At 40.0% G+C, this 26,536-nt stretch overlaps 1 protein-coding gene across 4 annotated transcripts in view; it reads right to left on the reverse strand.

The window, feature by feature from the left end:
- Positions 1 to 25,278, reverse strand: part of AADAT (aminoadipate aminotransferase) — a 30,237-nt gene extending 4,959 nt beyond the window's left edge. The window contains exons 1-11 of one of the 4 annotated variants that reach the window (XM_058436883.1): positions 25,234 to 25,278; positions 23,342 to 23,453; positions 22,116 to 22,284; positions 20,835 to 20,967; positions 13,647 to 13,721; positions 8,207 to 8,416; positions 5,681 to 5,746; positions 4,245 to 4,327; positions 3,688 to 3,784; positions 2,427 to 2,488; positions 1,515 to 1,579 (exon numbers count right to left, since the gene is read on the reverse strand). In XM_058436883.1, coding sequence (XP_058292866.1) covers positions 1,515 to 1,579; positions 2,427 to 2,488; positions 3,688 to 3,784; positions 4,245 to 4,327; positions 5,681 to 5,746; positions 8,207 to 8,416; positions 13,647 to 13,721; positions 20,835 to 20,967; positions 22,116 to 22,284; positions 23,342 to 23,408 — 1,027 coding nt within the window. In that variant the 5' untranslated portion in view covers positions 23,409 to 23,453; positions 25,234 to 25,278. Of the gene's footprint in view, positions 1 to 1,514; positions 1,580 to 2,426; positions 2,489 to 3,687; positions 3,785 to 4,244; positions 4,328 to 5,680; positions 5,747 to 8,206; positions 8,417 to 13,646; positions 13,722 to 20,834; positions 20,968 to 22,115; positions 22,285 to 22,978; positions 23,123 to 23,341; positions 23,707 to 23,859; positions 23,959 to 25,233 lie in introns of those variants that run through there. The other 3 variants (XM_058436882.1, XM_032148913.2, XM_032148914.2) reach the window with 3 other exon arrangements.
- Positions 25,279 to 26,536: the final 1,258 nt, after the last annotated feature.

Raw genomic sequence — 26,536 nt, forward strand, 5'->3', positions numbered from 1 at the left:
ATAAGTGTAGTAAGTAGAAACTAGTATTCCTAAAAAAGTTCCTTCAATTATAGCATTTTTGAAAATACCATTTTGTGAGCCTTCAAAATTGATGTTCTGGGTTTTATTTCAAAGAGTTACTGTGGGTGAGGGAGGAAGGGAGGGGTAGGGTGGGCAAGTGAATAACTCGTGTGTGCATATTTACAATGTAGTCAGTCTTAGGGTAGTGCAAGAAATCCCACTCCCCTCTCCTTCACTTAGAACCATACCTAGACAAACATGGCTATTTCAATTTAGAAGAGGATTCTTCCATTATTTGTGGATTCTTCCAGCATTACAACAAATCCTACTATTCTTGTAATAGTTTAGATGTCCAGTGGATTAGCGTTTTTATCAGAATGTAATTAATTATGAAAAGAAATACTTAAAAGTCAAGAATTCCAGAAGCAGTTGTGGGCTTTATGTTTCATTGAGTATTAGGATAGAGAAATCAAAAATAAAGCATAATTATCTTTGATTTAACTTACTATCTTTTTTTAAAAAGAACTTGCTGTTGATTAAAAGTTTTTCTTCCGTACTATTACGCAAAGTGGTAAAATAGTGCTATTGTCAAAAAGATACTAATTCTGTTTTTTTTTTTTTTTTGGATCGAGTTTTGCTTCACCCAGGCTGGAGTGCAATGGCATGATCTTGGCTCACTGCCACCTCCGCCTCCTAGGTTCAAGCGATTCTCCTGCCTTAGCCTCCCAAGTAGCTGAGATTACAGGTGCCCGCCATCACGCCCAGCTAATTTTTATATTTTTAGTAGAGACGGGGTTTCACCACGTTGTACAGGCTGGTCTCGAACTCCTGACCTCAGGTGATTCACCCACCTTGGCCTCCCAAAGTGCTGGGATTACAGGCGTGAGCCACCGCACTCAGCCACTAATTCTGTGTTTACCAAGACTTTATAGAAAATAAGATAGGACAGAAATAAGGAATTGCTATTTTTGGTTTACTATTATTTATATCAAAGGCATATTAATAATATAATTAAAGCCATGTGATTAATTTGACCTTCATAATAAAAAAATGAATCTAAAACATCTTGCAATCAAGTTAGCAATAGATAATACTACAGAGAGAAATGAGGTTAATGATTAGAAGGCAAATAATTTGTCACTAGGACGTCTGCCTTTGTACAGCTTAGTTAAAGAATGGTTTGACAATTTTACCCTTTGGGGTAAAATTCTGAAATAACTAAAATTTTTGAAAATAGATATTACTAAGCTTTAAGTAAGTTAGTGGTTGATTTTTAGATCAATTTTTTTTTTAATCACAAATTATTTGCAGCAGACAGGTAAAGTGGATAGGAAGGCCTGTGCCCAGGTTTATCAAATGTTGCTTCTGAGATGATTTATGGTGTAATGTTTCCTTGGCAAGACTACTCCTGGACTGTTTCTTTTCAACCAGGATTGTTAGTAATATTCAATGTTTATCCCCTACTCTTACAGATGCTACTGTTTATCATGAGGACGAATGTACGTTCCACTTACCAGTTAACCACTTGTCTGCAGCTGCTAATATTGCATCCTTCTGGTTACTATAGAAATCAATAACCCTAGAAGAAGAAAATAATGAAATGGATATGCTCAGTACATTGACTGCAGAAGCAAAAAAGTCTCCAGAGTCCAGGTATAAGAATTTGTTTTCTATCTTGATTAAAATGTTGAATGCTTGATAGAAGAATGGAGGATATTTGTTTCACTTGTCTGGTGATAAACTTTTAACCACTGTGTTTTTTCCTTCATTGTAGAATAATTACAAAATAAAAATTCATAAAGAGAAGTCCATTTCTATGTAAAATATGGAACCTAGAAGTAGCAGGATCAATCTTTGTGTTTAGTTGTCTAAATACTGGTTCTCATCACTCAGGATAAAAGACAATACTATTGAAATAATGAATCACTGGTCTGGGAATGCGGATACCCCATTCCTCCTTATTTCTAAATGTCCTAGGAGGTACCACATTTACACAGCTAAAGTAATCCATAACTTGTACCAATATACAGACTATTAGGGAAATTATGTTCACCTTCATCTTTACTTGAGCCAAATCCCGTGTCATGTATCCTTCACATTAATCATTATTAAATAAAATAGTTATGTGTATGAATAGTTTACCCATTAAATCATTTAAGTAAGTAAATCTTAACCTGGTGGGAATTTTGGACTACCTTAGGAGTGGGTGGACACTGCTTTCAAACCACACCTTGGATGCTGAGAAGACTTGCTAGGTGAAGAGCTAATAAAATGAATAGACTTTTGACTTATAATAGACCGTTCCTATTGTCTCTCCTTTCCCAGGATACTTAGGAAGGAAGAATAAATCAATACTGTAGGTGATCTGTACTATGTTCACTGGGCTCCTATTTTGTTCATAAATATTTAAAGAAATGATACAATACCTGTCTACATGAGCCATGAAACCCTCTTCTCCCCATTCGTGTAGAAGCTGTGATATCATGAGCTAAAAGAGATAAAATCATAAATACCATGTCTCATCTCCTGAAAATGTAATTTTTGCCATATATAAAAGCAACTCACTTTTGATTACATGTAAACCACAATAAGATATAAGAAGCTGAGCCTAGCTTATATAGTCAGTGATTTAAAACAAATGTCAATTAATAACAATGACGATACTAGTAAAAATAACAAATATTGATACAGTACTTGTTATGTAGCAGGCACTATTGTTAAGATACTAATATATTTTGCCAAATGTAATCTCTATAAATTTCTATTTTACTAATGAGGCACAAGGGTTAAGTTAACTTTTCTGAGTCCCAGAGCCTGAATTCAGTCAGGCTATCCAGCTCCTGACCCGCGCTGTTAATTCCCATACTATACTGCTTCTCTAAATATAAAAATGTACAGTAGATGTGTAAAGTTACATGACATATTTGGAGATTTTCTATTTAAAATAGAAGTTCTAGGATGGGTGCGGTGGCTCCTGCCTGTAATCCCAGCACTTTGGGAGGCCCAATGGGGGCAGATCACCAGAGGCCAGGAGTTAGAGACGAGCCTGGCTAACATGGTGAAACTCTGTCTCTACTAAAAATACAAAACTCAGCTGGGCATAGTGATGCGCGCCTGTAATCCCAGCTACTTGGGAGGCTGAGGCAGGAGAATCGCTTGAACCTGGGAGGCAGAGGTTGCAGTGAGCCAAGGTCATGCCACTGCACTCCAGCCTGGGTGACAGGGCAAGACTCTGTCTCAAAAAAAAAAAAAAATTTAAAATGTTATAAATTGATAGTGAACTTCTGTTGATAACAGATATAAAAAATATGAAAAAAAAGTCTCCAACTTGGTAAAACATGGGGCCATCTGCACTTTATGGAACATAAAATATCAAACAAGTGTCCTATTCTACACAAATTTTTCTATTCTATTCATATTCTTGCAACCTGCGAGGTTGTGTTACAGAGCGATTCAATAATTTCTCAAAGTTTGTAAGGAAATTTACACATTCTCTTAAGTTAATTTTACTTTATTTTAATTAAAATGCATTCCAACCCATTTCTTTAGGAAAGATTAGCATGTCTGCAAAGAAGGCAAACTATGAGTCACTAAACAGGTTTGGAGTTTCTGTTCTCTACCATCTATTTTTTTAAAAAAATTCTAATCTGATTACAAAAAAAAATCGATTTCCTAAATTGTCCTTACCTGGTTAAAAGTGCTGGGGTGCAATGTTGAAACTTGTATGTGTAAAATAACTCTCTCTATTAAGGGTTTTGGACCAGTTAAAAATCCTATTCTCAACCTATGTGGAAAGAGAAAAGGCACGATACCAATTCCATATTAACGATTAATACATATCACTTTCCTGATTTCATTAGACAGACAATTGTGACCTGGGGACAAAAGGATCTAGATAATGAAAACATTCTAATAAAACTAACTACTTCTTATTTCAAAAACAAATTTAAGTATACATTTAAAACAAGATTGACCACGTATTTCCAAATGTGCCCTTTCATACCTGATATCAAAAACCTGACTGGTCCCACTACAACTTTAGATAAACAGCCAAGAATCTTTGACTATTGGAGGTGAATAAAGGGAAAAAAAGGCCTGTGTTAATATTAATCATGAAACTGGTATTTTAAGACAAGTAGACTACAAGCATTTGAAGTGAAAAAAATTGTCTAGACTAAAAGACACTGAGGTACTATCTCTGGCTCTATTAGATCTAGCATCAAGTTAGAGACACAGGGCCTTACCCAGAGGAAATGATTTTTGAAAAAGAGTCAGCTCTGATGACACGTCCATCAACATCCATGGAAAGAAATGTTGGTACCCTGAACTTAAAATGAAAAATAAAAAATACTGTTGGTCTGAAAGCTCTGTTAGTCACTGTATGATTATTCTGAATAGAGAGTAGACAGGAGATGGATTTGGATAACAACAGTACAAATATTCTCTTACCTTTATTTCAACCCTTTAACATGGAATAACAAACAAAGATGCATATTCTTTTATTAGCATCTGCTTGTCTTCATGGCTTTTCTGCCAAAAACACACACAAGGGCTTATTATTTGCTCCAGATGCCATTATTATGAACTTAGGGAAACTTCAAACAGGCCCTCTTTGGCCCAGAGGTTGAAATCCAGGATTAACAGACTTACAGGAGGGACTCAAGAAACACTAGTTTGAACAAGACCATAATGAGGATGGCCAGCAGCACTGAAGGGTGTTCAGAGAGAGAACGCTGATCCTTAGGACCGACAGAAAGAAAAATGATGAGAATGAAGATGAAAAATTAGTCAACATGAAAGACTGACTTCAACATTTACTTTAAAAGTAGCTACAGATGAGAAAGGAAATTTGCTGGCATGCTGATGGTGGGAGGCAGGAGGCAAAAGTGATGTTTTAGGAACCCCTGTAGAGAAATCAAGAGTTCTTATCTCTTCCCAGTGTATTTAAAGGGCAAGCTGAATCCAAGTATATGTTCTTCGCAGCCCTGAGAGCAAAGAAAGTGTTGGCTTTTGAAGAATCAGGCTTTGGTCTTAACATTATTATCATCTATCAGAAAAAAGTCATCATGAAAGGTAGCTCACATACATAATAGTGTGAGAATCAATCTAAATGTTCATTACTCTGCAGTAAGATCCAGGATATAAATGACAGGGTGGCAAAGGTGTGGTGCGCTGCCTGTGATGCCTCCTCTTGTGTCCATCAGGGACACTGCTAACAGAGCACAGCCTCTTTCTCCTTCAGCTTGAGCACGGCTTCCTAATCCTTCTCATACGTCATTCTAATCGGCCACCACCAAGACACAGAAGTCAACTGCCAAAGATGAAACTCAGTTCCCATCCCTGGGTGATGTCTGAGGAGCTGTTAACTTGGATGTGGAGTTTAAGACGTCCATCAGCCCTGATTTACTCTGTTTGTCCCAGTGCCTGGTATAGAAAGCCAGCTACTATATTGAAGGTAAGTAATTTCTGGAAAGAGCAGTAATACCAAAAAAGAAAGGTACTAATTCCATAATAAAACTGGAAGACTGAAAAGTAAAGTAGTAGCAAATTAATCATAATTGATTTATTTTCCATGTAAAAGTGGATTAGTTCCGACTCAGCAGTCAGCCTAATACCCAACACAGTGCAGTAACTTACAACTTATCTTCTAATAGTGAAATAAGTTCCCATCATCACTTACCTTGTTAAACTGGAGAAAATAGTAAGGATCATCTTCTATTATGAGGAAATCATATTTTCTTGCAAGCTAAAAAAGGTTGAAGTAATTGTTTATTTCTTAATCTATTTCTTGAAAGTTATCTAAAATTAAATTCACTTGAAATTATAATTCTTTGTACTCATTCAAGGAACTACTGTGTGTCTATTGTCTCAGACAATGAGGATAAAAAGAGGAACAAGGCATTAAAGGCTCTTATTCTCATGGAAGTTACATTCCAGGGGGAAAGACAGAATATACATAAGCCTGTGGAGCCCGTGGATCATAAGCAGAATAAACATTAGACGAATGGTTTTATTTACTTTGTTTTTTTGAGACAGAGTCGCGCTCTGTCACCCAGGCTGGAGTGCAGTGGCGCGATCTTCGCTTACTGCAACCTCTGCCTCCTGGGCTCAAGTGATTCTCCTGCCTCAGCCTCCCAAGTAGCTGGGATTACAGGCATGCACCACCAAACCTAGCTAATTTTTGTATTTTTGGTAGAGATGGGGTTTCACCATGTTGACCAGGCTGGTCTCAAACTCCTGACCTCAAGTGATCCACCTGCCTCCGCCTCCCAAAGTGCTGGGATTACAGGCGTGAGCCACTGTGCCCAGCTAGATGGGTGGCTTTTAAGTGCTGGGCAGAGCATTACAACAGGTGAGGGAGAGAGTGACAGGGTAGCTATTTCAGGTTCAATCACTGAGAAGGCCTTCCAAACCAGGTAATATCAGAGCTTAAAATGACAGGAAGGAATCAGTTGTGCAAATATCAGAGAAGAAGAATCTAGACTGAGGGATGAATGAAGGGGCAAAGGCCCCAGGATAAACAAAACGCTTGACATGTTTAAGGGCTAAAAAGGACAGTGCGGCTGCCCCAAGTGCAGCAAGAAGAATGATAAGAGAGAAGGCTTGAGAACAGACCGATCATGTTACCTAGCTCTGTAAGGCAGATAAAAGAATTTGGGCTTTATTTTAACTTCAAGGAGAAACCACCGGAGGGCTGTAAACAGGAGAACCCAGAGCCGGGCTTTATACTGACATTTCTGCAGGGACAGATGTGGCTGGCTGCTATGTGAAGAGTGTGACTGGTTAGAGGGCAGGGTGAAATGCAGCTGGTGTAGTGAAGAAGGCATTGGAGGAGTCCAGTGAGGGCAGGCAGGGGCTCAGAAGATGGGGACAGTCATGACAACAGACAAAAATGGATGGACTTGGATAAGCTCAGTGGTAGAGTCCACAGGAGAAGCTAGATGTGGGGGATGGGGGGCAAAGGAGGGAAAGACAGGAATAAATGGTAACCATTCGTAGTTGCACTCTTTATGGAGATGGAGAATGTGAGAGGCTGTAGATCAGAGGTTTGGGGTGGGGCTGTGGAAAATCAGGAGTTCTATTTTGGGCATGTTAAGTGTGAAATAATTTTTAGACATCTCTGTGGAGATATCAGTAGAAAGTTGGATACAGAAGCCTGGGGCTCGGGGAAGAGGTAGGGTCCAGGCAATGTGCCAGTCATTGTGTACGTAATGGAATAGACAGCCACAAAACTGGACGAGGCTGTCTGGGGAATATGTGAAGAGAGAAGGGAACTCAGGACAGAGCCTGGGAAGTACAAACGTAAGAACATGACTGTGTGTGTGTATGTGTGTATACGTGTGTATATATAGATACACGTATATATATGTGTGTGTGTGTGTGTGTATTTAGAGTTGGGGTCTTGCTATGTTGCGCAGGCTGGTCTTGAACTGCTGGGCTCAAGCATCCTCCCACCTCAGCCTTCCGAAGTGCTGGGATTATAGGCGTGAGCCACTACACCCAACCTGAGACAATTATTTTGAAACTAAAAATTTTCTAAGTAAAAGGAACTGGCTGAAATCTTTCCTATGATTCCACTGGATGTGACTAAATTCTATAGAGTTTAACATGGGTTTGGTATTTATTTTAAAAAGCTATTTGTAGTGAAAGGTTGGGGACACAGTCAGGTACATAAAAGAGACTTTCCAAAAGGCACATTTCTCTTATTTTTCAAAGATTTCTGGGGAGCTGAATATATGTTTGATACTTAAAAAAATGTTTATAGTGAAAAGCTAGGCATCATAGGTATCTCAAAGAGATTTTATGAAAGGGGAGCATGCCTCTTATTTTTAAAGAATTCTTGGTAACCTAAGATGACAAGGAGTAGGAAGCAGAACAGACAAGTTAACAACACAGAAAATAATGGAAATCAAACTTGGGGTAAAATATTAAATAATCTCATAAAATTTAACATCAGGCCAAGGATGCTATTTTTTTATATTAAAACATCAATTATGGGGAAAGAAAAATCTCATAACTTATGCAAGATGCAGAAACTTATTGTGTCTAAATTTATTAGGACCCTGAGCATATATGATTTCCTTTTATTAAAAACTATATTCCTTGAAAGCAAAAGGCTAATAAGAAAGGGAGCTTGCATAGTGCTCTTCTAAAAAGTCACAAAGAAACAGGAACACAACTACTTCAACCCATTCTTCTACAATACCTCATAGATTTCCTTTTTGCGTTCACTTGTTAATGAGTTTCCAGTAGGGTTGTTGCCATTTGGAACAGTATAAAGAAATTTGGGGGTGTTTTTCTGGGGATTCTTTGAATCTTCTGGTTTCCATCTGGAAAGTATGTCTCTTAGGGAATCTGGAACAATCCCACTTTCATCACTGGCAACATTAATAATGTTGCAGCCCAGTGGGTGCAGCTGTTGAGCACAAAAGAAAGCCTGAGTCAGTCATGATTACAAATGTAAGTGCTATTGGTTTTTTTTTCTTTCTAACTAAGAACTTGCTCATTCATACCCTTAAAAATATATAAACCTGCACCCAGCTCTGAGCTCTTGAGGGTTGAGGTTATACATTTTTTTTTTTTTTTTTTTTGAGATGGAGTCTCGCTCTGTCACCCAGGCTGGAGTGCAATGGCGCGATCTTGGCTCACTGCAACCTCCGACTCCCTGGTTCAAGTGATTCTCCTGCCTCGCCTCCCGAGTAGCTGGGACTACAGGTGCATGCCACCACGCCCAGGTAATTTTTTGTATTTTTAGTAAAGACGGGCTTTCACCATGTTAGCCAGGATGGTCTAGATCTCCTGACCTCGTGATCCGCCCACCTTGGCCTCCCAAAGTGCTGGGATTACAGCCGTGAGCCGCCACGCCCCTGGGGCAGATTCCATTATTGTTCAAAAATACCTCCTGTCCCTTCCCAGGGAATTATATAATTCTTTCTTGCCCCATTTATGTCAGGTATGGCCATGTGTCTTGCAGTGGGCAACAAATTCGGGGCAGAAGTGATGCATGTTCCTTCCAGGCAGAAGCTTTAAAATCCAGCTTGTGGTTGTCTATGTCTCTTTCCCCTCTGCTCTAAGATTGACCATGTTTCAGATAGAGATTGCTTCTGTCAATCTGGGGCTTAGAAGAAAGATGGCATGGAACTGAGCTCCAGCAGTCTTGTAGTGGATATGGAGTGTAAGGGAAATAAAACTGTACTGGGGTCATTTGTTACAGCATAACCTAGCTTCTTCTGACGGAATTATCTTCTTTTCTGATTTTTCCTTTATTATTATTACTTTTTCAACTTTCATTTTAGATTCAAGGGGTACGTGTGCAGGTTTGTTACATGGGTATACTGCATGATGCTGAGGTTTGGGGTACAATTGCTCCTGTCACACAGGTACTGAGCATAGTACCCAATAGGTAGTTTTTCAAGCCCTTGCCCCCTTCCTGACTCCCCCCCGGGCAGTCAGCCTCAGTATCTTTTGTTGCCATCTTTATGTCCATGATGAGTACCCATGAATTATCTTCATAATTATAATTATAACTGGTTTATGAAGTAGGGGTTTTACAAATGAATGTTTTTTGATAGAGTAAATCACGATTCATTTACTGTTGTGTTCATATATAAAATAGTCACAAGCAGAGGTGATATTAAAAATATTTAACAAGTGGTATAGCATGGGTATATCAGATACAGTGCAGGGCTGGAATGGGAACCTGTAGGCCCTCTGTTATGCCGACATTAACTCTGGATCATGAGAGGTTCAGGGTGGTCCTAGGAGAGGGCTCAGGGAAGCCAGGGTGGTGGCGGGACACTGAATGGGATGAGCGGATCACCTAGCAGTACAGTAGAATTTCCATATTTTACCAATTGCTAAGGCTGAACTGACATGTACTGGCATTGCTTATAGATGTAGCTTTATACAAATTTGTGGAATCTCATTCATGGTTGAGCATTAAAGAAAAAAAAAGAAACTTAAGAAATAATAATTGAATGAGGTTCTAAAAAAATTGCAAATGAAAAGCAAACACTCTTTTAGCAATCAAATATAGAATTATGCATAAAAAAAGAACAATTCAGATCCTCCTTATGACAAATTTAAAAGGCCTTAATCTTATAAAGCACATCTACCATGAATAAAGCAAATCAATACTGGGTCATAAACTAAACACATACTGCTTATTAGCATATTTCCTCAAAGCTTGGCATACAGTTTGTTTTTCTGTTTGGGTATGTGAAAACATTTGTGCGTGTGTATATGCACGCTTTCTATGTAGACACTGGTTTTACATTCACAGACATTATGTAATCTCAAATCTTAGAAGTTTAGGAAAATATGAGTATCCAATCATTAAGAAAAAGTAATTATTTTATTTTAGTTTTATTGTGGTAAAATTGTTGCCATTTTAAGCCTTTTTTTGTTTGTTTTTTTAAGCGACAAGGTCTCACTTTGTTGCCTGGGCTGAAGTGCAGTGGTGCAATTATGGCTCCCTGTTAACACCATGCTCCTGGGCTCAAGCAATCCTTACACCTCAGCCTTCTGCCTGGCTAATTAAACAAACAAAAAAAAGTAGACACGTGCTTTGCTATGTTGCCCAGTATGGTCTTGAACTCCTGACCTCAAGTAATCCTTCAGCCTCGGCTTCCCAAAGTGCTGGGATTACAGGTGTGAGCCACCTCGTCTAGTCCATTTTAACTATTTTTAGGAGTACAATTCAGTGGCATTAATTACATTCACAATGTGTGCATCCATCACCTCTGTCTATTTCCAAAACTTTTTCCTCACCCCAAATAGAGACTCTGTACCTATTAATCAATAACTCTCCATTCTCTACTCTCCCCAGTCCCTGGTAACCACTCATCTACTTTCTATATCTATTAATTTGTCTATTCTAGATGTTTCATATAATTGGAATAATACAATATTTGTCCTTTTGTGTCTGGCTTCTTAAAGTTAAAATGCTTTCGAGGTTCATCCATGCTGTAATATGTATCAGATCTGTGTTCCTTCTTATGGCTGAATAATATTCCATTGTATGCATATACCACATTTTATTAATCCATTCATCCACTGATGGACACTTGAGTTGCTTCTACCTTTTGGCTATTGTAAATAATATTGCAATGAAGATATGTATACAAGTATCTGTTTGAGTCTCAGTTTTCAATTCTTTCTGGGTATATACCCATGAGTGGAATTGTGGGTCACATGGTAATTCTATTTTAATTTTCTGAGGAACTGACAAACTTTCCCATAGTGGCCATACCATTTTACATTTCCTTCCACTAGCAATGAATGAACCCAGTTTCTTCACATATTCGCTATTTTTTTTTTTTAATAATAGCCATCCTGGTATGTGTGAGGTAGTATCTCACAGTAGTTTTGATATGCATTTCTCTATTTAAAAAAATTTTTTTCCTCAAGCCTGAGTCTTGCCAAATAAGCAGACTGCAGGTACAGCTGTCATACATTGTAGAGTACTAACCACTACATGATCATGGAACTTGTGGCTTTCATATGTTGATTTATGTTGCTTTGCATTTCTCTAACCACTAATGATGTTGAGCATCTTTTATTGGCCTTTTGCACATGTTTTTATTGGCCTTTTGCACATGTTCTTCATTTGGCCTTTTGCACATGTTCTTCAGGCTAATGTCTATTTAAGTCCTTTGTCCATTTTTAAATTGGGTTGTTTATCTTTCTGTTGAGTTGTAGGAGTTCTTTATATGTTCTTGTTATTAAAGGTTTATTAATAATATAAAGGTTTATAATAATATAATAATATAAAGGTTTATCATAATATAAAGATATATTATGATAAATATTTTCCCATTGTATAGACTCTTTTTTCACTTTTTTCATAATGTCCTTTGATACACAACTGCGTTTAAATCTTCAAGTCCAATTTATCTATTTTCGTGGTTGTTGTTGCTCATATTTTTGGTCATATCTAAAAAATCCACCAAATCTAAGCTCATAAAAATTTGCCCTTATGTCCTAAGTGTTTGTAGTTTTAGCCCTTATATTTAGGTCTTTGATCCATTTTGAGTTAAATTTTCATATGGTGTGAGGTAAGGGTCCAAGTTCTTTTATATGCATGTGGAAATCCAGTTGTCCCAGCACCACAGTTGAAGAGACTATCCTTTCCCCCACTGAATGATCTTGGCACCCTTACTGAAATCAACTGGATTTGTGGGTTTATTTCTGGATGCTCAGTTCTATTCTATTGGTCTATATGGTTGTCTTTATGCCAGTACCACACTGTTTGATTACTGTAGCTTTGCAGTTTTGAAATTGGGAAGTGGGGGTCTTCCAAATTTGTTCTTTTTCAAGATTATTTTGGCTATTTAGGTCCTTTAAAGTCACATCAATTTGAAAATTGGCTTTTCCATTTCTGCAAAAAAGGCTGTTGGCATACTGATGGGGATTGTATTGAATCTGTAAATTGCTTAAGGTTGTATTAATATCTTAACAATATTAAGTCTTCCAATCTATGAACTGTGGAAGTCTTTCCATTTGAGTTTTGCTTAATTTCTTTCAGCAAAATTTTTCAGTTTTTAATGTATAAGCCTTCCATCTCCTTTGTTAGATTTATCCTAGGTATTTTATTCTTTTGGATGCTATTACAAATGGAATTGTTTTATATATTGCTTTATATGTTGATTTTCATAAAAATAATATAAAATTTGAAAAAAATAAGAGGATTCATGAAGTTGGAATCAATACAGCATAAAAGTCATCGTATTCAATTCCCCTACTCTAAGCTATTTGTGTTAGGTGGCAGTCAAGAGTGACTGACTACCTACAGTGATGGGCAATGTTGTAACCCCTTATGAAGTCCGGTAAGGCCAATGGTTAGCAAGTTCTTATACAGAGCTGAAATTGTTTCCCTGTGGTTCCAGTTCTATTAACCTAAGGTCATGTACAAATAAATCTAATTCTTTTGTCACATGGCTAACTTTTATGTATTTGAGGACAGTTTTCATGCCTCTGTTGAGTCTTTTCTTTCTGGGGAAAATAGCTCCAGTTCCTACAACCATTCATCATATGGTATGGCTTCCAATTCCCTATTTACTCTGACTATCTTTCTCTGAATATGCTCCAGTTGTGGACATTTATGTCTTAAAGTAGACTGCCCCAAACAAACCTAATTCTCAGCAATGTGCTCTGACCAGTGCAGAGCAGAGTCAGATCATCAGCTTCCTCATTCTGTAAATCACAGTTCCACGGATCTAACTTTGGAGTGGAAAGTCCTCATTATACCATATTAGTATACTAAACTGACATATAACATGGTTGTACTTATGCATATGGTAATAAGATAGTAATAAAAAATAAATTTTTGTAATTTAAGTTACATTTCAAGTGAAATATTAAGAGAATTGGACATGATTTTGCATAATCTAATTTTAATGCCTATATACTTGGATTTTAAAAAAGAAATGTATAAAGAAGAGGGTACATTTAACATACTTTGTATATATCATTTAAGATTATCCTGCTTATGGATAAAAGATGCTATTTCATTTTTCTGTGGACAGATTATTCTAAAGTTAATAAGATATTAACTTTATTATAATAAAGTTATTATAAAACCTTTATTATAAGTTTTCTTCTTATTTACTACAAGAGAGTTGCCTTTAGTAAAAATGTATACTCACACTTTGAAGAGTTCCTGAATAAGCAGGTTCATCTAGGAGGACATTATCTCCAGGGTTAATGATCATTTCAAACACCTAACAAAAGAAGCATAGGTTAGCTTGTTAGTCAGCATAGGTTAGTACTGTTTCCATGCTCAGAAGCCCATTTTTTAGTTTGAGCTCACATGATTCTAGAGTAAGAATTAGAAAATTGTTTATAAAGGGCCAAACAGTAAACATTTTGTGGGTCATAGGATCTCTGTTGCAACTACTCTGCCTCTATAGTGAAAAAGCAGCCATAGACAATATATAAATGAATGGGTGTGACTGAGTTCCAAAAAAACTTTATTTACAAAATTCGATGGACTGGATTTGGCTCTCAAACCATAGTTTGCCAACTCCTGTTCCAGAGTAAGGTGAACAGAGGTTTGGCTCCTAACATTCATTTATTCCTTTTATTGCTTCTTTGAAAATCTATTAAATGTTTACTGTTAAGCCAGGCCTGTGTAAAGTGTCAGAGATAAAACAGCAAAATGACATGGTTCTTACTCTCATGGAGCTACTGGTCTACTGGGAAAGCTAGATACCAACTAAACAACTACCCAATAAATGTGCAATTAAAAATGGTGGTGAGTGATATTAAGTACAGATGCACAATGACATAGGAGCTCATTGTAGGAAGACCTACGCATTGAGGGAATTCAGGGAAGGCATCCTGGAGGAAGCGATGAGTTGGTGTAGGGGGTGACAATAGTTACATTTGAAAAACCAAAATAATTATGTGTCTTGAGGCAGAATGTAGAGAAAAGAGTGGTGTGACATCAGACAGAAGTGGGCAGAGACCAACCATATAGGCATTTGAGCCAAGGGAGGCAAGAAAGGAGTTTAAGAAGAGAGTGGGGAGGGGGAGTCACATGATCAGATACTCGTCTTGAAAAGATCAATCTGGCTGCAGTATGAAAGAATGAAAGAAGGGTGAGAATACATGTGGAAAGTTTGGAAAGCTTTTAGGATTGTTTGGGAAGTTACTGCCACAGGCCTGGAACAGGTAAGGGTCATCTTAAGGTAGAGTGGTGACAGTGGAATTGTAGAGAAGAACTGAGAGGTATTAGGAAATGAAAAGTAATGGAACATGATTATGGACAATAGGGAAATGAGGAAGAGGAGGTGTCAAGAATGATGCCTAGATATTTGGTTATAGAACTAGATAGATGGTGGGGGTGGTGCCATTCACTGAAACGCATAACCACAAAGCCATCCATATCCTAGTGAGAGGATGATTTGTTTTAGTGTGAGATGCCTTTGAAACATCCTGTGATGATGTCAGATGGATAGATGGACAAACGGATTTGGAAGGAGCTTAGAAGTTACTGGCATATGGTTAATCATGTGAATGTAAATGGAGATACCCAGGAAAAGTACATAGACTAAGGAGAGATGTTCAAGGACTGAGCTACAGGGAACTCCAATAAATAATGGCCGGGTAGAGGAGGACACTGCAAGGAAGGCAGGGAAAGTGGGCTGGAGGAGAACCACACAACATGCTACTGAGAGAGCTGGAGGAGGACAGTGTTTTCAAAAGGGTGGGGGAGACTTCCAGTTCCAAAATGGTGGTGTAGAAGCAAGTTGACTTCATTCCCTCCCACAAAACCACTAACAAATATACCGTGCTAAAATTTTCACCAGAAACAACCCAGAACTCAAATATGAGGATGAGTCAGTTCCTAGGACTACAGAGAAGTGAAAAAACTCTGAGCAGATGGTAAGAAAAACATACTTCTGCATCTATGATACCCCTCCTCCCAATTCTGCCTGGCATCAAGCACGTGGAAAAACTCCCCCTAATTCACGGCTTCTACACTGGAAAAAGTGAGATTGAGGTGGCCAAGAGTTTCCCCACCATCTTTGGTTCCCTGGCAGGAGACCTGTCCTTGCCTTAACCCTTGGGAAGCATCATGAGTGCCTGGAGGGAAAAACATCCCTGAGGACAGGCAGAGACAAAATGGGGAGGCAGGACTACCATCCCGAGCCCTGGAAACTCTGCACTGTAACTCAGCGAAAGGCATGCCAAAGCAGAGTGACTGTTCAGCAGCACCACACTGCAGGAGGAATGTTCCAGAGGTTCCTGGGTATAATTCTTTTGCTGGCCATCTCATGCCAATGGAATAAATCCTTTGGGACCTCCCTGATTTGGGACAGGCTGTTCTCGAATTATTTAGTAAACCTGGGCTTAAGGTGCAACCTAGGAAGATGCTAACAAGGAAGCAGTGACCCAGCAATAAAGATTTACTAAGCAAATATATCCAATAAAAAGCAAAGCAAGCCAGACAAAACAAACAAAAAAACTAGAATAAATAACTAATCCTTTAATGCAAAAAACTGATGTATACCTACAAGAAACAATAGCAAACAGGAAACCATGACCTCCCCAAAATGACAAAGCAAAAATCCAGTGACTGATCCTAACAAGATGGCAATTTGTCAGCTTTTTGACCAAAAATTCAAAATAGCAGTTTTAAGAAAACTCAGTGATCTTCAAGATAACTCAGAACAGCAATTCAGAAATTTATCAGAGACATTTAACAAAGAGATTGAAATAATAAAAATAAGAAAAAACCCCAGAAATTTTGGAACTGAGAAATACTGAACTCAGAATTGTTGAACTGAGGAACTCATTAGAGGCTCTCATAATCAAAATGGACCCAGCAGAAGGAAAAATAGGTAAGCTTGAAGATTGGCTATGTGAAAATACAGTCAGGGAAAAAAGAAAAAAGAACAAAGAGTGCCTACGAAATATAGAAAATTACCCTAAAAGACTAAGTCTAAGAATCATTGGTCTGCAAGAGGAAGGTGAGCAAAAGCAAGGAATACAAAGCTTATTTAAAGAAATAATAACAGAAAAGTTTCTAAACTTGAGACACATAAATATCCAGGCCACAGAAGAAGGTCTGAGAACATCAAACAGATTCAATCCAAATAAAACTACCTCAAGGCATATAAGAATTAAACTCTCAAAGGCTAAGGACAAAGAGAAGATGTGAAAAGCAACAAGACAAAAGAAGAAAATAATATATACATGAGCTCTAATTTGTCTGGCAACAGACATCTCAATGGAACCATATAGGCCAGGAAGAAGAGAAATGACATTTTCAAAGTGCCCAAAGAAAAAAGCTGCTATCTAAGAATATATATATATTTTTTATTGATTGATTGACTGAGATGGGGCCTCGCTATGTTAACCAGGCTGGTCTCGAACTCCTGGCCTCAAGCAATCTTCCCATCTCAGCCTCCCAAAGTGCTGGGATTACAGGCGTGAGCTACCATTCCCGGCCCATCCAAGAATATTGTACACTTGATCTTAGCCAAAAGGCAAGAAGCGATCATCCAAGAATATTGTATCCAGCAAAATTATCCTTCAAATATGATGGAGAGATAAAGTCTTTCCCAGACAAACTAAAGCTGAGAGAATTTACCACCACCAGATCCACCTTATGAGAAATGCTAAAGGGAGTTCTCCAACCTGAAAGAAAAAAATACTAATGTGCAAAAGAAAACTTTTCAAGGTAAAAAACCCACTGGTAAAATTAAGTACATGGACAAACCCAGAATACTCTATGATTGTAATTATGGTGTGCAATCCACTCATAATTCTCATATGAAGCCTAAACGACAAATTGGTCAAAAACAATAATAGCTACAGCAACTTGTTAAGATAGGTAGTATGTAAATTGAGACATCTCAAAGCCAAAATGTGGGGGGGGAATGGAGTTAAAGAATAGAGGATTTTTTTGTATTTTTTGCATTTGTTTGCTTCTCCAAGATAAGATAAGTTGATCCAAGATAAGTTGTTACCTATTTAAAATAACTTGTTATAAGATTTTTTTTTGTAAGCCTCATGGTAACCACAGTACAAAAACTTATAATTAATTCACTACAAATAAAGAGCAACAAATTACAAAATACTACCAGAGAAAATCACTTAACCACAAAGGAAGACAGTAAGAAAGGAAGAAAAGAACAGAGGGGTCTCAAAACAACCAGAACACAAGCAACAAAATGCCAGTAGTAAGTCCTAACTTATCAATAGTGACACTGAAAGTAAATGGTCTCCATTCTCCAATTAAAAGGCATGGAGTGGCTGAGTGGATAAAGAAACAAGACCCAATCATATGCAGCCTACAAGAAACCCACCTCACCTATAAAGACACACAGTCTGAAAATGAGGAGGTGGAAAAACATATTCCATGGAATTGGAAACCTAAAAAGAGTAGGTGTAGCTACACTTAGATAAAATAGACTACAAACCTAAGATTGTAAAAAGAAACAAAGAAGGTCACTATATAATGATAAAGGGGTCAATTCAGGAAGATAATATAACAATTATAAATATATATGCACCCAACACCATACCTCCCAAGTATACAAATATTAATAAATTTAAAGGGAGAGATAAAATGCAATACAATAATAGTGGGAGACTTAAACATTTCATTCTCAGTAATGAACAGATTATCCAGACAGAAAATCAACATGAGGAAACACTGAGGTAAAACTACATACTAGATCTAATAGACCTAGTAGACATTTACAAAAATATTCAACCAACTGCTGCAGCATATACTTTCTTTTCATCAGCACAATGAAGAGTCTGCAGAACAGACTATACCTTAGGCTATAAAACAAGTCTGAACAAATAAAAAAAACCAAATCTTATCAAATATCTTTTCTGACCACAATAATAAAACTAGAAATCAATAACAAGAGGAACTTTATAAAATATGCAAACACATGAAAATTAAACAACGTGCTCCTGAATGGGTCAATGAAAAATTCGGAAGGAAATTAAAAGTTTTACTGAGATAAATGAAAATGGAAACGCAATATACTAAAATTTGTGGAATACAGCAAAAACAATACTAAGAGGAAAGTTTATAGCAATAAATGCCTGTTTCAAGAAAGTAGAAAGACTTCAAATTAACAACCTAATAATGCACTTCAAGGAACGAGAACAACCTACAGGAGAGGAGAAAATATTTGCGAACCACCCATCTGACAAGGGACTAACAACTCAATAGCAAAACCCCCAAATAATCCCATTAAAAAATGGGCAAAAGATCTTAACAGACATTTCTAAAAGAAGACATAAAAATGGCCAAAAGGCATAAAAAAGTTCAGTATTACTAATGCAATCAGAAATGCAAATCAAAACCACAATGAGATATTACCTCATCATAGTCAAAATGGCTAGTTTCAAAAAGAAAAGTGATAACAGATGCTGATGAGGGTAGAGAAAGGGGAACCCTTATACACTTTGATGGGAATGTAAATTGGTACAGCCACTATGGAGAACAGTACAGAGGTTCCTCAAAAAACTGAAAATAGAACTACCATATATTCCTGCAATTCCACTGCTGAGTATAAATCCAAAACAAAAACATCAATATATCACAGCAGTATCTGCACCTCCATGTTTATTATGGCACTTATTCACAATAGCCAAAATATGGAACCAACTTAAGTGTCCATCAGCGGATGAATGGATAAGGAAAATGTGGTATACACAAAATAGAATATTATTCAACCATAAAAAAGGAATAAAATCCTGTCATTTGCAGCAACATGGATAGAACTGGAGGTCATTATGTTAAGTGAAATAAGCCAAGTACAGAAACATAAATATTGCATGTTCTCCCTCATCTGTGGGAGCTAAAAAAGTGGATCTCATAAGGATAGAGAGTAGATTGGTGGTTACCAGAGGCTGGAAACGACAGGGGGGAGATAGGGTGAAGGAAAAATAAAGAATATAAATGTACTTATTACTACTGAACTGTATACTTAAAAATGGCAAGGATAGCAAATTTTATAAGTGTACTTTATGGCAACAGAAAAAATTAAAAATTAAATTTTTAAAATAAAATGGATGGGGAGATCAACAGTGTTAAAGAATATTTCTAGGTCAAGTAATAAAAGGTTTGACAATCTTTGTAAATTATGTGGATAATATGATTTTTACTACAATCACTAGAGCCAGGCAATAGATTTTTCTAGCCTAAATCAAAGGGGTCTATTATGACTAAATCATACATAAGTCACAGGATAATCGCTTCTTAACTTGTGATGTTTCACAGTCCCCAGTTTGAGTCCTTTTTCCTATCATTTTAACAACCCACATCTCACCACAAACAGTAGGGCCATTATCAACTGAGACAGAAGATTTGACTTTTGTTCCCCAATTGGCCTGTGATGTTCAATTTACCTTTTCCTTATGAGCTTTTGGCATCTTATGACAAACAGTATCCTCCTGCGAAAAGTTTCTAATTGACTTAAGCTTTACAAGACATCCTAGGACCAAAGGAATCACTTGGGTGGCAGCATGTACGTATCAACAGATCAAATGAAAACCTAATTAGCATTGATCCTTGAACAACATGGATTCGAACTGCACAGGTTCACTTATATGCACAGTTTCTTCTGCCTCTGCCTCCCCTGAGACAGCAAGGCCAATCCCTCCTCTTCCTCCTCCTCAGCCTAATCAACATGAAGATGAGGATGAAGACCTATATGATGATCCACTTCCACTTAATGGTAAATATATTTTCTCTTGCTCATGACTTTCTAATACCATTTTATTTTCTCTAGTTTACTTTATTGTAAAAATATAGTGTACAATACATATAATCTAAAAAATTTAAAAATTGTATTGAAAGAAATCAAATGTAACTTGAATTTTTGAGCCAGATGAAATTAAGCAGTGTTCACTAAGCTTTTGGTAGGAGTTGAGTACTCCCTTAGTGGGAATCCTGCTTTAATGGTTAATGGGTCTGGGTAATTGACCACATGCTCTGTATTTAATATTTAAGAAAGATTAGGCTAGTGAATGATGTTAAGAGCAGATAATTTTTCAAAGTCCTTGTGTTCACAACGAGGAAAACTAGGGGGAAATATTGATAGATCAACCTACAATATTTCCACCTGGCTTTTGCTTACAGTCAACATCCCCTACCCACCCTTGCCCATCCCCAGCCGCAACTGCTCCCACCCCCATCCTATGCCTTGTCTTTTATAATTCCCTGTTTATAATTCTAGGTGAAGACAAGAAAGACTACCAGTAATCCATAAAATATGATTCTCTGTGGTTAAGTGTGAGAGGACTATAGAAATGAATGCTTCCAATTCTACATTTTGGCTGAGTTTTCCTTTCAGTCTTACCTTACAAAGACCTTGTTGGCTGCCAGATGTGACACATAGGTCCATTTGTCCTTGACTGGGTGGGTAATGGATGGTAGGAGGATTATGCAATTTTATTTGTAACTGTTTTAGCCAGGACAAAAGCTCTGGAATTCTAAAGCAAAAAATGTATATTTAAATTCATAGTAGTAAAAATCATAGTAACAGCAGTAGACAGGAAATAATAAATGACAGCTTTATCAAGCACTTTGTACACTCAATTAAAAAACCCTCAAATGCTTTTCGCCAGTATTAATATTCCTAGTTAAAAGATAGGCAGTAGACTTAGCGATTAAGAAATTCCCGTAAGTCATTCAGCCAGAAATTCTCAGAAAGTCAATTATGTAGTAAATGAGCTGAGATTTGAATCTACATCTTTCTTATTCCAAACCTGAAGTCTTTAGCGCATTCATTGCATAATCGATTCTTTGTTCTCTCTAGGAAGAGTTCTATGGCTACCTAGAAGTTCAGACTCAGTAAGTTGTTTGTATCATGGAATGTTTGAATAAACCTATGTATATTTAACATATTATATAACTAATACATATATACATGAATAACATATTTCAATACACTTTTCAACCACAGAACAAAGCAGGTTTTAATAAAGTATAATTTATAGATTCTCTATAAATTATCCTTTATCACTGGAAGAAGACCAGCTAAGAAAGTCATGAGATATATGTTTCAGCTTGCCTTTAAGAAATTAAAGACATTTGAACCCATGAGGGCAATGTATTTGAATGGCTGCTTGTTTAGACTATAGAAATGAATGACTATATTCAATGTATTTGCATGACTGCTTGTTTAGACTATAGAATGAAGAAACGGAAGATCCAGGAAGCAGCAACTTTAAAGTTGAAGATCCTGGATCTTCCATTTCTTCATTTCTCCTGATATGTTTTTTTCACCTGGATATCTTCTCATTTTTTTGGACTCAGCTCTAATGGTATTTCCTTCTAGAAGCCTTCTCAGTCATTTGCAATTGAGAAGCAATCACTGAGGAGTGTTAAACATTCAATATCCTTTCTGCTCTTAATTATCCTTTGAAAACCTTTCCCCAGACCTTCCTAACCATTGAATGCTCACTTGGTTAGTATTCAATGACTGAGTATTTGGTCACTGAATGACCAAATGGGTCAATGGCCTTAGAATATTTATCAATGGACCTTAGAATATTTCTTTAATATTCTTTATCAATGGGCCTTAGAATATTTCTCATGAAAATGAGCCAATAAAATTATGTTAAGTATTGATACTTACCCAGCACTTGGAGAATACTGAAGTGCTCTCTTCATCATCTCTTCTCCAAATTGGATGGTCTTTCCATTTTCTACAGTGATTACGGCAGTCTTAAAAGGAAACATGTTTGGATTTGGTAAGCCACCAGCCAAGGAGATCATCGATTTTGGTCCTCTGCTCAATATGTCAGCTACAATACACATGGAAGAGAAGAAACAATTTCATTGAAGATTGTTATAAGCAGATAGTTAAGCATGCATTATAGTCAATAAAACTATAAAGTTTAACAATTTCTAGTGATAGAGTGTGCTATGGTCTAAATGTTGGTGCTCCCCCAAATTCACACTTGGAACTTAATACTAATGTGATAGTTTTAAGAGGTGGGGTCTCTAGAGGTGATTAGGTCAGGAGGGATCCACCCTCCTGAATGGGATTGGTGCACTTATAAAAGATGGGCTGAGGGAATGCCCTTGGCCCTTCTGCCATGTGAAGACATAGGTTCTCCCTTCTATCACGTGAGGGTGCAGCAAGAAGGCTCTGTCTATAAGGAAGGGCTCTCACCAGACAAGCTGCTGGCACTTTGATCTTAGACTTCCTAGCTTCCAGAACTGTGAGAAATAATTCTATTGTTTATAAATTACCCAGTTTGTGGTATTTTGTTATAGCAGCCTAAATGGACTAAGACAAAAGCTAGTCTAAAATAAACATACAGAATAACTTTTTCTGGGCCACCTCACTTGTGGAGGGACTAAAGAATGAAGGTGACCAAAGAGAAGGCAGAGGGATCAGAAAGACAGCAAAGGGCCACAATAGCAGAAACCCTCCTCCACTTAGCCCCGACCTGTCTGTGAGCTTCATGGCCCACCCCTCTCTCTCCCATTTACCTGGCCCTCTCCACTGCACACCCATCTGCACGCTGTGCCTGCCCCTTCTCAGCTTCTCAGAAAGAGCCTTTCTTGATAGCACGCCCCCTCCCTTCCAAGGCCGTGCCCCACAGCAGTCTGCGCCTCTCTCTACTGCTGCTCCTACTCTGCTCCAGCAGAAATACCCGCCTTCCGTTTCAGCCCGAGTTCTTTGAGAACAAAGGCTGTGTCTATTTCATTTCTGCACGCAGAGCCTGGCTCACCGCGAGCGTGCACAGGGGTACGCATCGCTGCAACCAAACGGTGGCTTGCTAGGGAACCCTCCTTAGAGGCTGTGCAAGGAATGCCCCACCCCAAAGAAGAGATGATCACCCCGTTTCTCACTCATGGTCCGGATGGGAGAAGGGTTTCTGGCTGCGCTCGCTGCCGTGATGAACCGTGCGTAATTCATGTCTCTGACAGCCAAGCATCAAGCTTCTTCTTCAGTGGTTGAGGACTAGAAAAACCAAAGAGCCTCGTCAAGTCCTGCCTGCTAACTCCTCACTCTGGCAACGCCACCGCGAGCTGTCCCCCCGCTGCGTCTGGCTTCCCGCGCGCGGTGCCCGGAGAACGCCGCCGAAACTCCCCGGCTGGACGCTGCGTTCGGTCTCCCGGTCCTAAACGGGTCTGGGGCTGGTGGCAAGCCCGGCAAAGTCCACGCCGCACGCGCTTCGGCGGCCGCCAGGGCCCAGGCCAGTTTTGCCCCGCCGCGGGCCTCGCCGCGCCCACTCCCGCCCCGCGCCGTGGCCTATGGCCGCCCGCCGCGCGCGCCTCCCCGTCCCGGATCATCGCCCTCAGAGCGCAGGGCGCGCGGGGGAGCCCGGGCGCGAGGCGCTTGCAGCCCCAGGCCAGTGACTCTTGACCTCGCCGCTGGGAGTCACCGCAACCCGGCGTCCGCGTTGGCCGGCCTAGGCGCCGGCTCAGAGGCTAACCCAGGGGCTGCCCGAGGGGGACCGGAAGTGCCCGTGATCCTAATCCTCGGGAACCATCTGGCGGCCGCTTGGGTCCACTGCAGGGGGCTCCGGAGCTGCGCCCAGCCTGGAGCGGCCCCACCCTCGTTCCCGCGTGCTCCGCTGGCCTCTTCTCAGTCACTGGGACTATGCATTTTGCCCGCTCAGACCATGGCTATGCTAAATACCCATCGTTGGTTAGTGAAACTCTAGGCAGTCTCCTGGGAAGCACCCTGGCGACCCAGACGAATTTCAACATCACTTTCTCGAAGATCTCAGCATTTTGGAGTGACGATGGAGTTCTGACAAAAATTTTTGAAGAACCACTCTGAGAGTGTCTTCAATTTTAGTGACTACCTTCGCATTGAATTTCTGACCTTTCGTTAAATAAGAATTATGTTGGAAGTGAATATCCGGATCTTTTTGGGTCTAGCACCTTGCCTTTTTTTTTCTTACAAAATAACCCTCCTTACTCCCCACCTCCCTCAACTTTTCTGCAATTTCTCCTTCCCGAATCACCAAAATGGAATGTACAAGGTTTAATGTGAGTACTTAATGAGGGAAGGGTTTCAGACAACCTTTCACTTAAAAAAAAATTCTTTACTGGTTATTAAAATGGATGAACGAATTCATTCATTCAGTACAAATTTAGTGAGTACTTCCTGGATGATTATTAACTCACTGCCAAATGGTTGTCTTTTAAGTTTACTTAATAGGTTGGTCAAGGAGCCACTGCTTTTATCTAGGTCCTGGCAGCAAAAGGCTGAGATAACCCGGTAAAATCTTTGTGCTAGCAGCTAAATAACAAAAAGGGAGTATTGAGAGGTGACAGCATGCTGGCAGCCCTCACAGCCCTTGCTCACTCTTGGTGCCTCCTCAGCCTCTGCGCCCACTCTGGCCACGCTTGAGGAGCCCTTCAGCCTCCCGCTGCACTGTGGGAGCCCCTTCCTGGGATGGCCGAGGCCTGAGCCGGCCCCCTCAGCCTGCAGGGAGGTGTGGAGGGAGAGGCACTGGCGGGAATCGAGGCTGCGTGCGGCGTTTGCGAGCCAGCTAGAGTTCCAGGTGGGCATGGGCTTGGCTGGGCCTGCACTCAGAGCGGCCGGCTGGCCCCGCCGGCCCCTGGGCAGTGATGTGTCTGGAATTGGTGGGTTCTTGGTCTCACTGACTTCAAGAATGAAGCCGCGGACCCTCACGGTGAGTGTTACAGCTCTTTTTTTTTTTTTTTTTTGAGACAGAGTCTCGTTCTGTCGCCCAGGTGGGGTTTCACCGTGGTCTTGATCTCCTGACCTCGTGATCTGCCCGCCTTGGCCTCCCAAAGTGCTGGGATTACAAGCGTGAGCCACCACGCCCGGCCGTGTTACAGCTCTTAAAGTGGCACATCTGGAGTTTGTTCCTTCTGATGTTTGGATGTGTTTGGAGTTTCTTCCTTCTGGTGGGTTTGTGGTCTAGCTGGCTCAGGAGTGAAGCTGCAGACCGTCGCTGTGAGTGTGACAGTTCTTAAGGTGGCGTGTCTGGAGTTGTTCGTTCCTCCCAGTGGGCTCGTGGTCTCGCTGGCTTCAGGAGTGAAGCTGCAGACCTTCGTGGTGAGTGTTACAGCTCATAAAAGCAGTGTGGACCGAAAGAGTCAGCAGTAGCAAGATTTATTGCAAAGAGCGAAAGAACAAAGCTTCCACAGTGTGGAAGGGGACCCGAGCGGGTTGCCACTGCTGGCTCCGGCAGCCTGCTTTTATTCTCTTATCTGGCCCCACCCACGTCCTGCCGATTGGTAGAGCCGAGTGGTCTGTTTTGACAGGGCGCTGATTGGTGCGTTTACAATCCCTGAGCTAGACATAAAAGTTCTCCATGTCCCCATCAGATCAGTTAGATACAGAATATCGACACAAAGGTTCTCCAAGGCCCCACCAGAGCAGTTAGATACAGAGTGTCAATTGGTGCATTCACAAACCTTGAGCTAGACACAGGGTGCTGATTGGTGTGTTTACAAACCTTGAGCTAGATACAGAGTGCCAATTGGTGTATTTACAATCCCTGAGCTAGACATAAAGGTTCTCCACATCTCCACCAGACTCAGCAGCCCAGCTGGCTTCACCCAGTGGATCTCGCACCGGGGCTGCAGGTGGAGCTGCCTGCCAGTCCTGTGCCATGCGCTCGCACTCCTCAGCCCTTGGGTGGTTGATGGGATTGGGCGTTGTGGAGCAGGGGGTGGCACTCGTCGGGGAGGCTCGGGCCGCACAGGAGCCCATGGAGGGGGTGGGAGGCTCAGGCATGGCGGGCTGCAGGTCCCGAGCCCTGCCCCATGGGAAGGCAGCTAAGGCCTGGTGAGAAATCGAGTGCAGTGCTGGTGGGCTGGCACTGCTGGGGGACCCAGTACACCCTCTGCAGCCACTGGCCTGGGTGCTAAGCCCCTCATTGCCCGGGGCTGGCAGGGCCGGCCGGCTGCTCCGAGTGAGGGGCCCGCCAAGCCCACGCCCACCCAGAACTCCAGCCGGCCCACAAGCGCCACGCGCAGCCCCGGTTCCCACTCACGTCTCTACCTCCACGCCTCCCTGCAAGCTGAGGGAGCCGGCTCCCGCCTTGGCCAGCCCAGAAA

This window comes from Hylobates moloch, unplaced genomic scaffold (genome assembly GCF_009828535.3).
Source record: "Hylobates moloch isolate HMO894 unplaced genomic scaffold, HMol_V3 SCAFFOLD_3, whole genome shotgun sequence".
NCBI lineage: Eukaryota > Metazoa > Chordata > Mammalia > Primates > Hylobatidae > Hylobates > Hylobates moloch.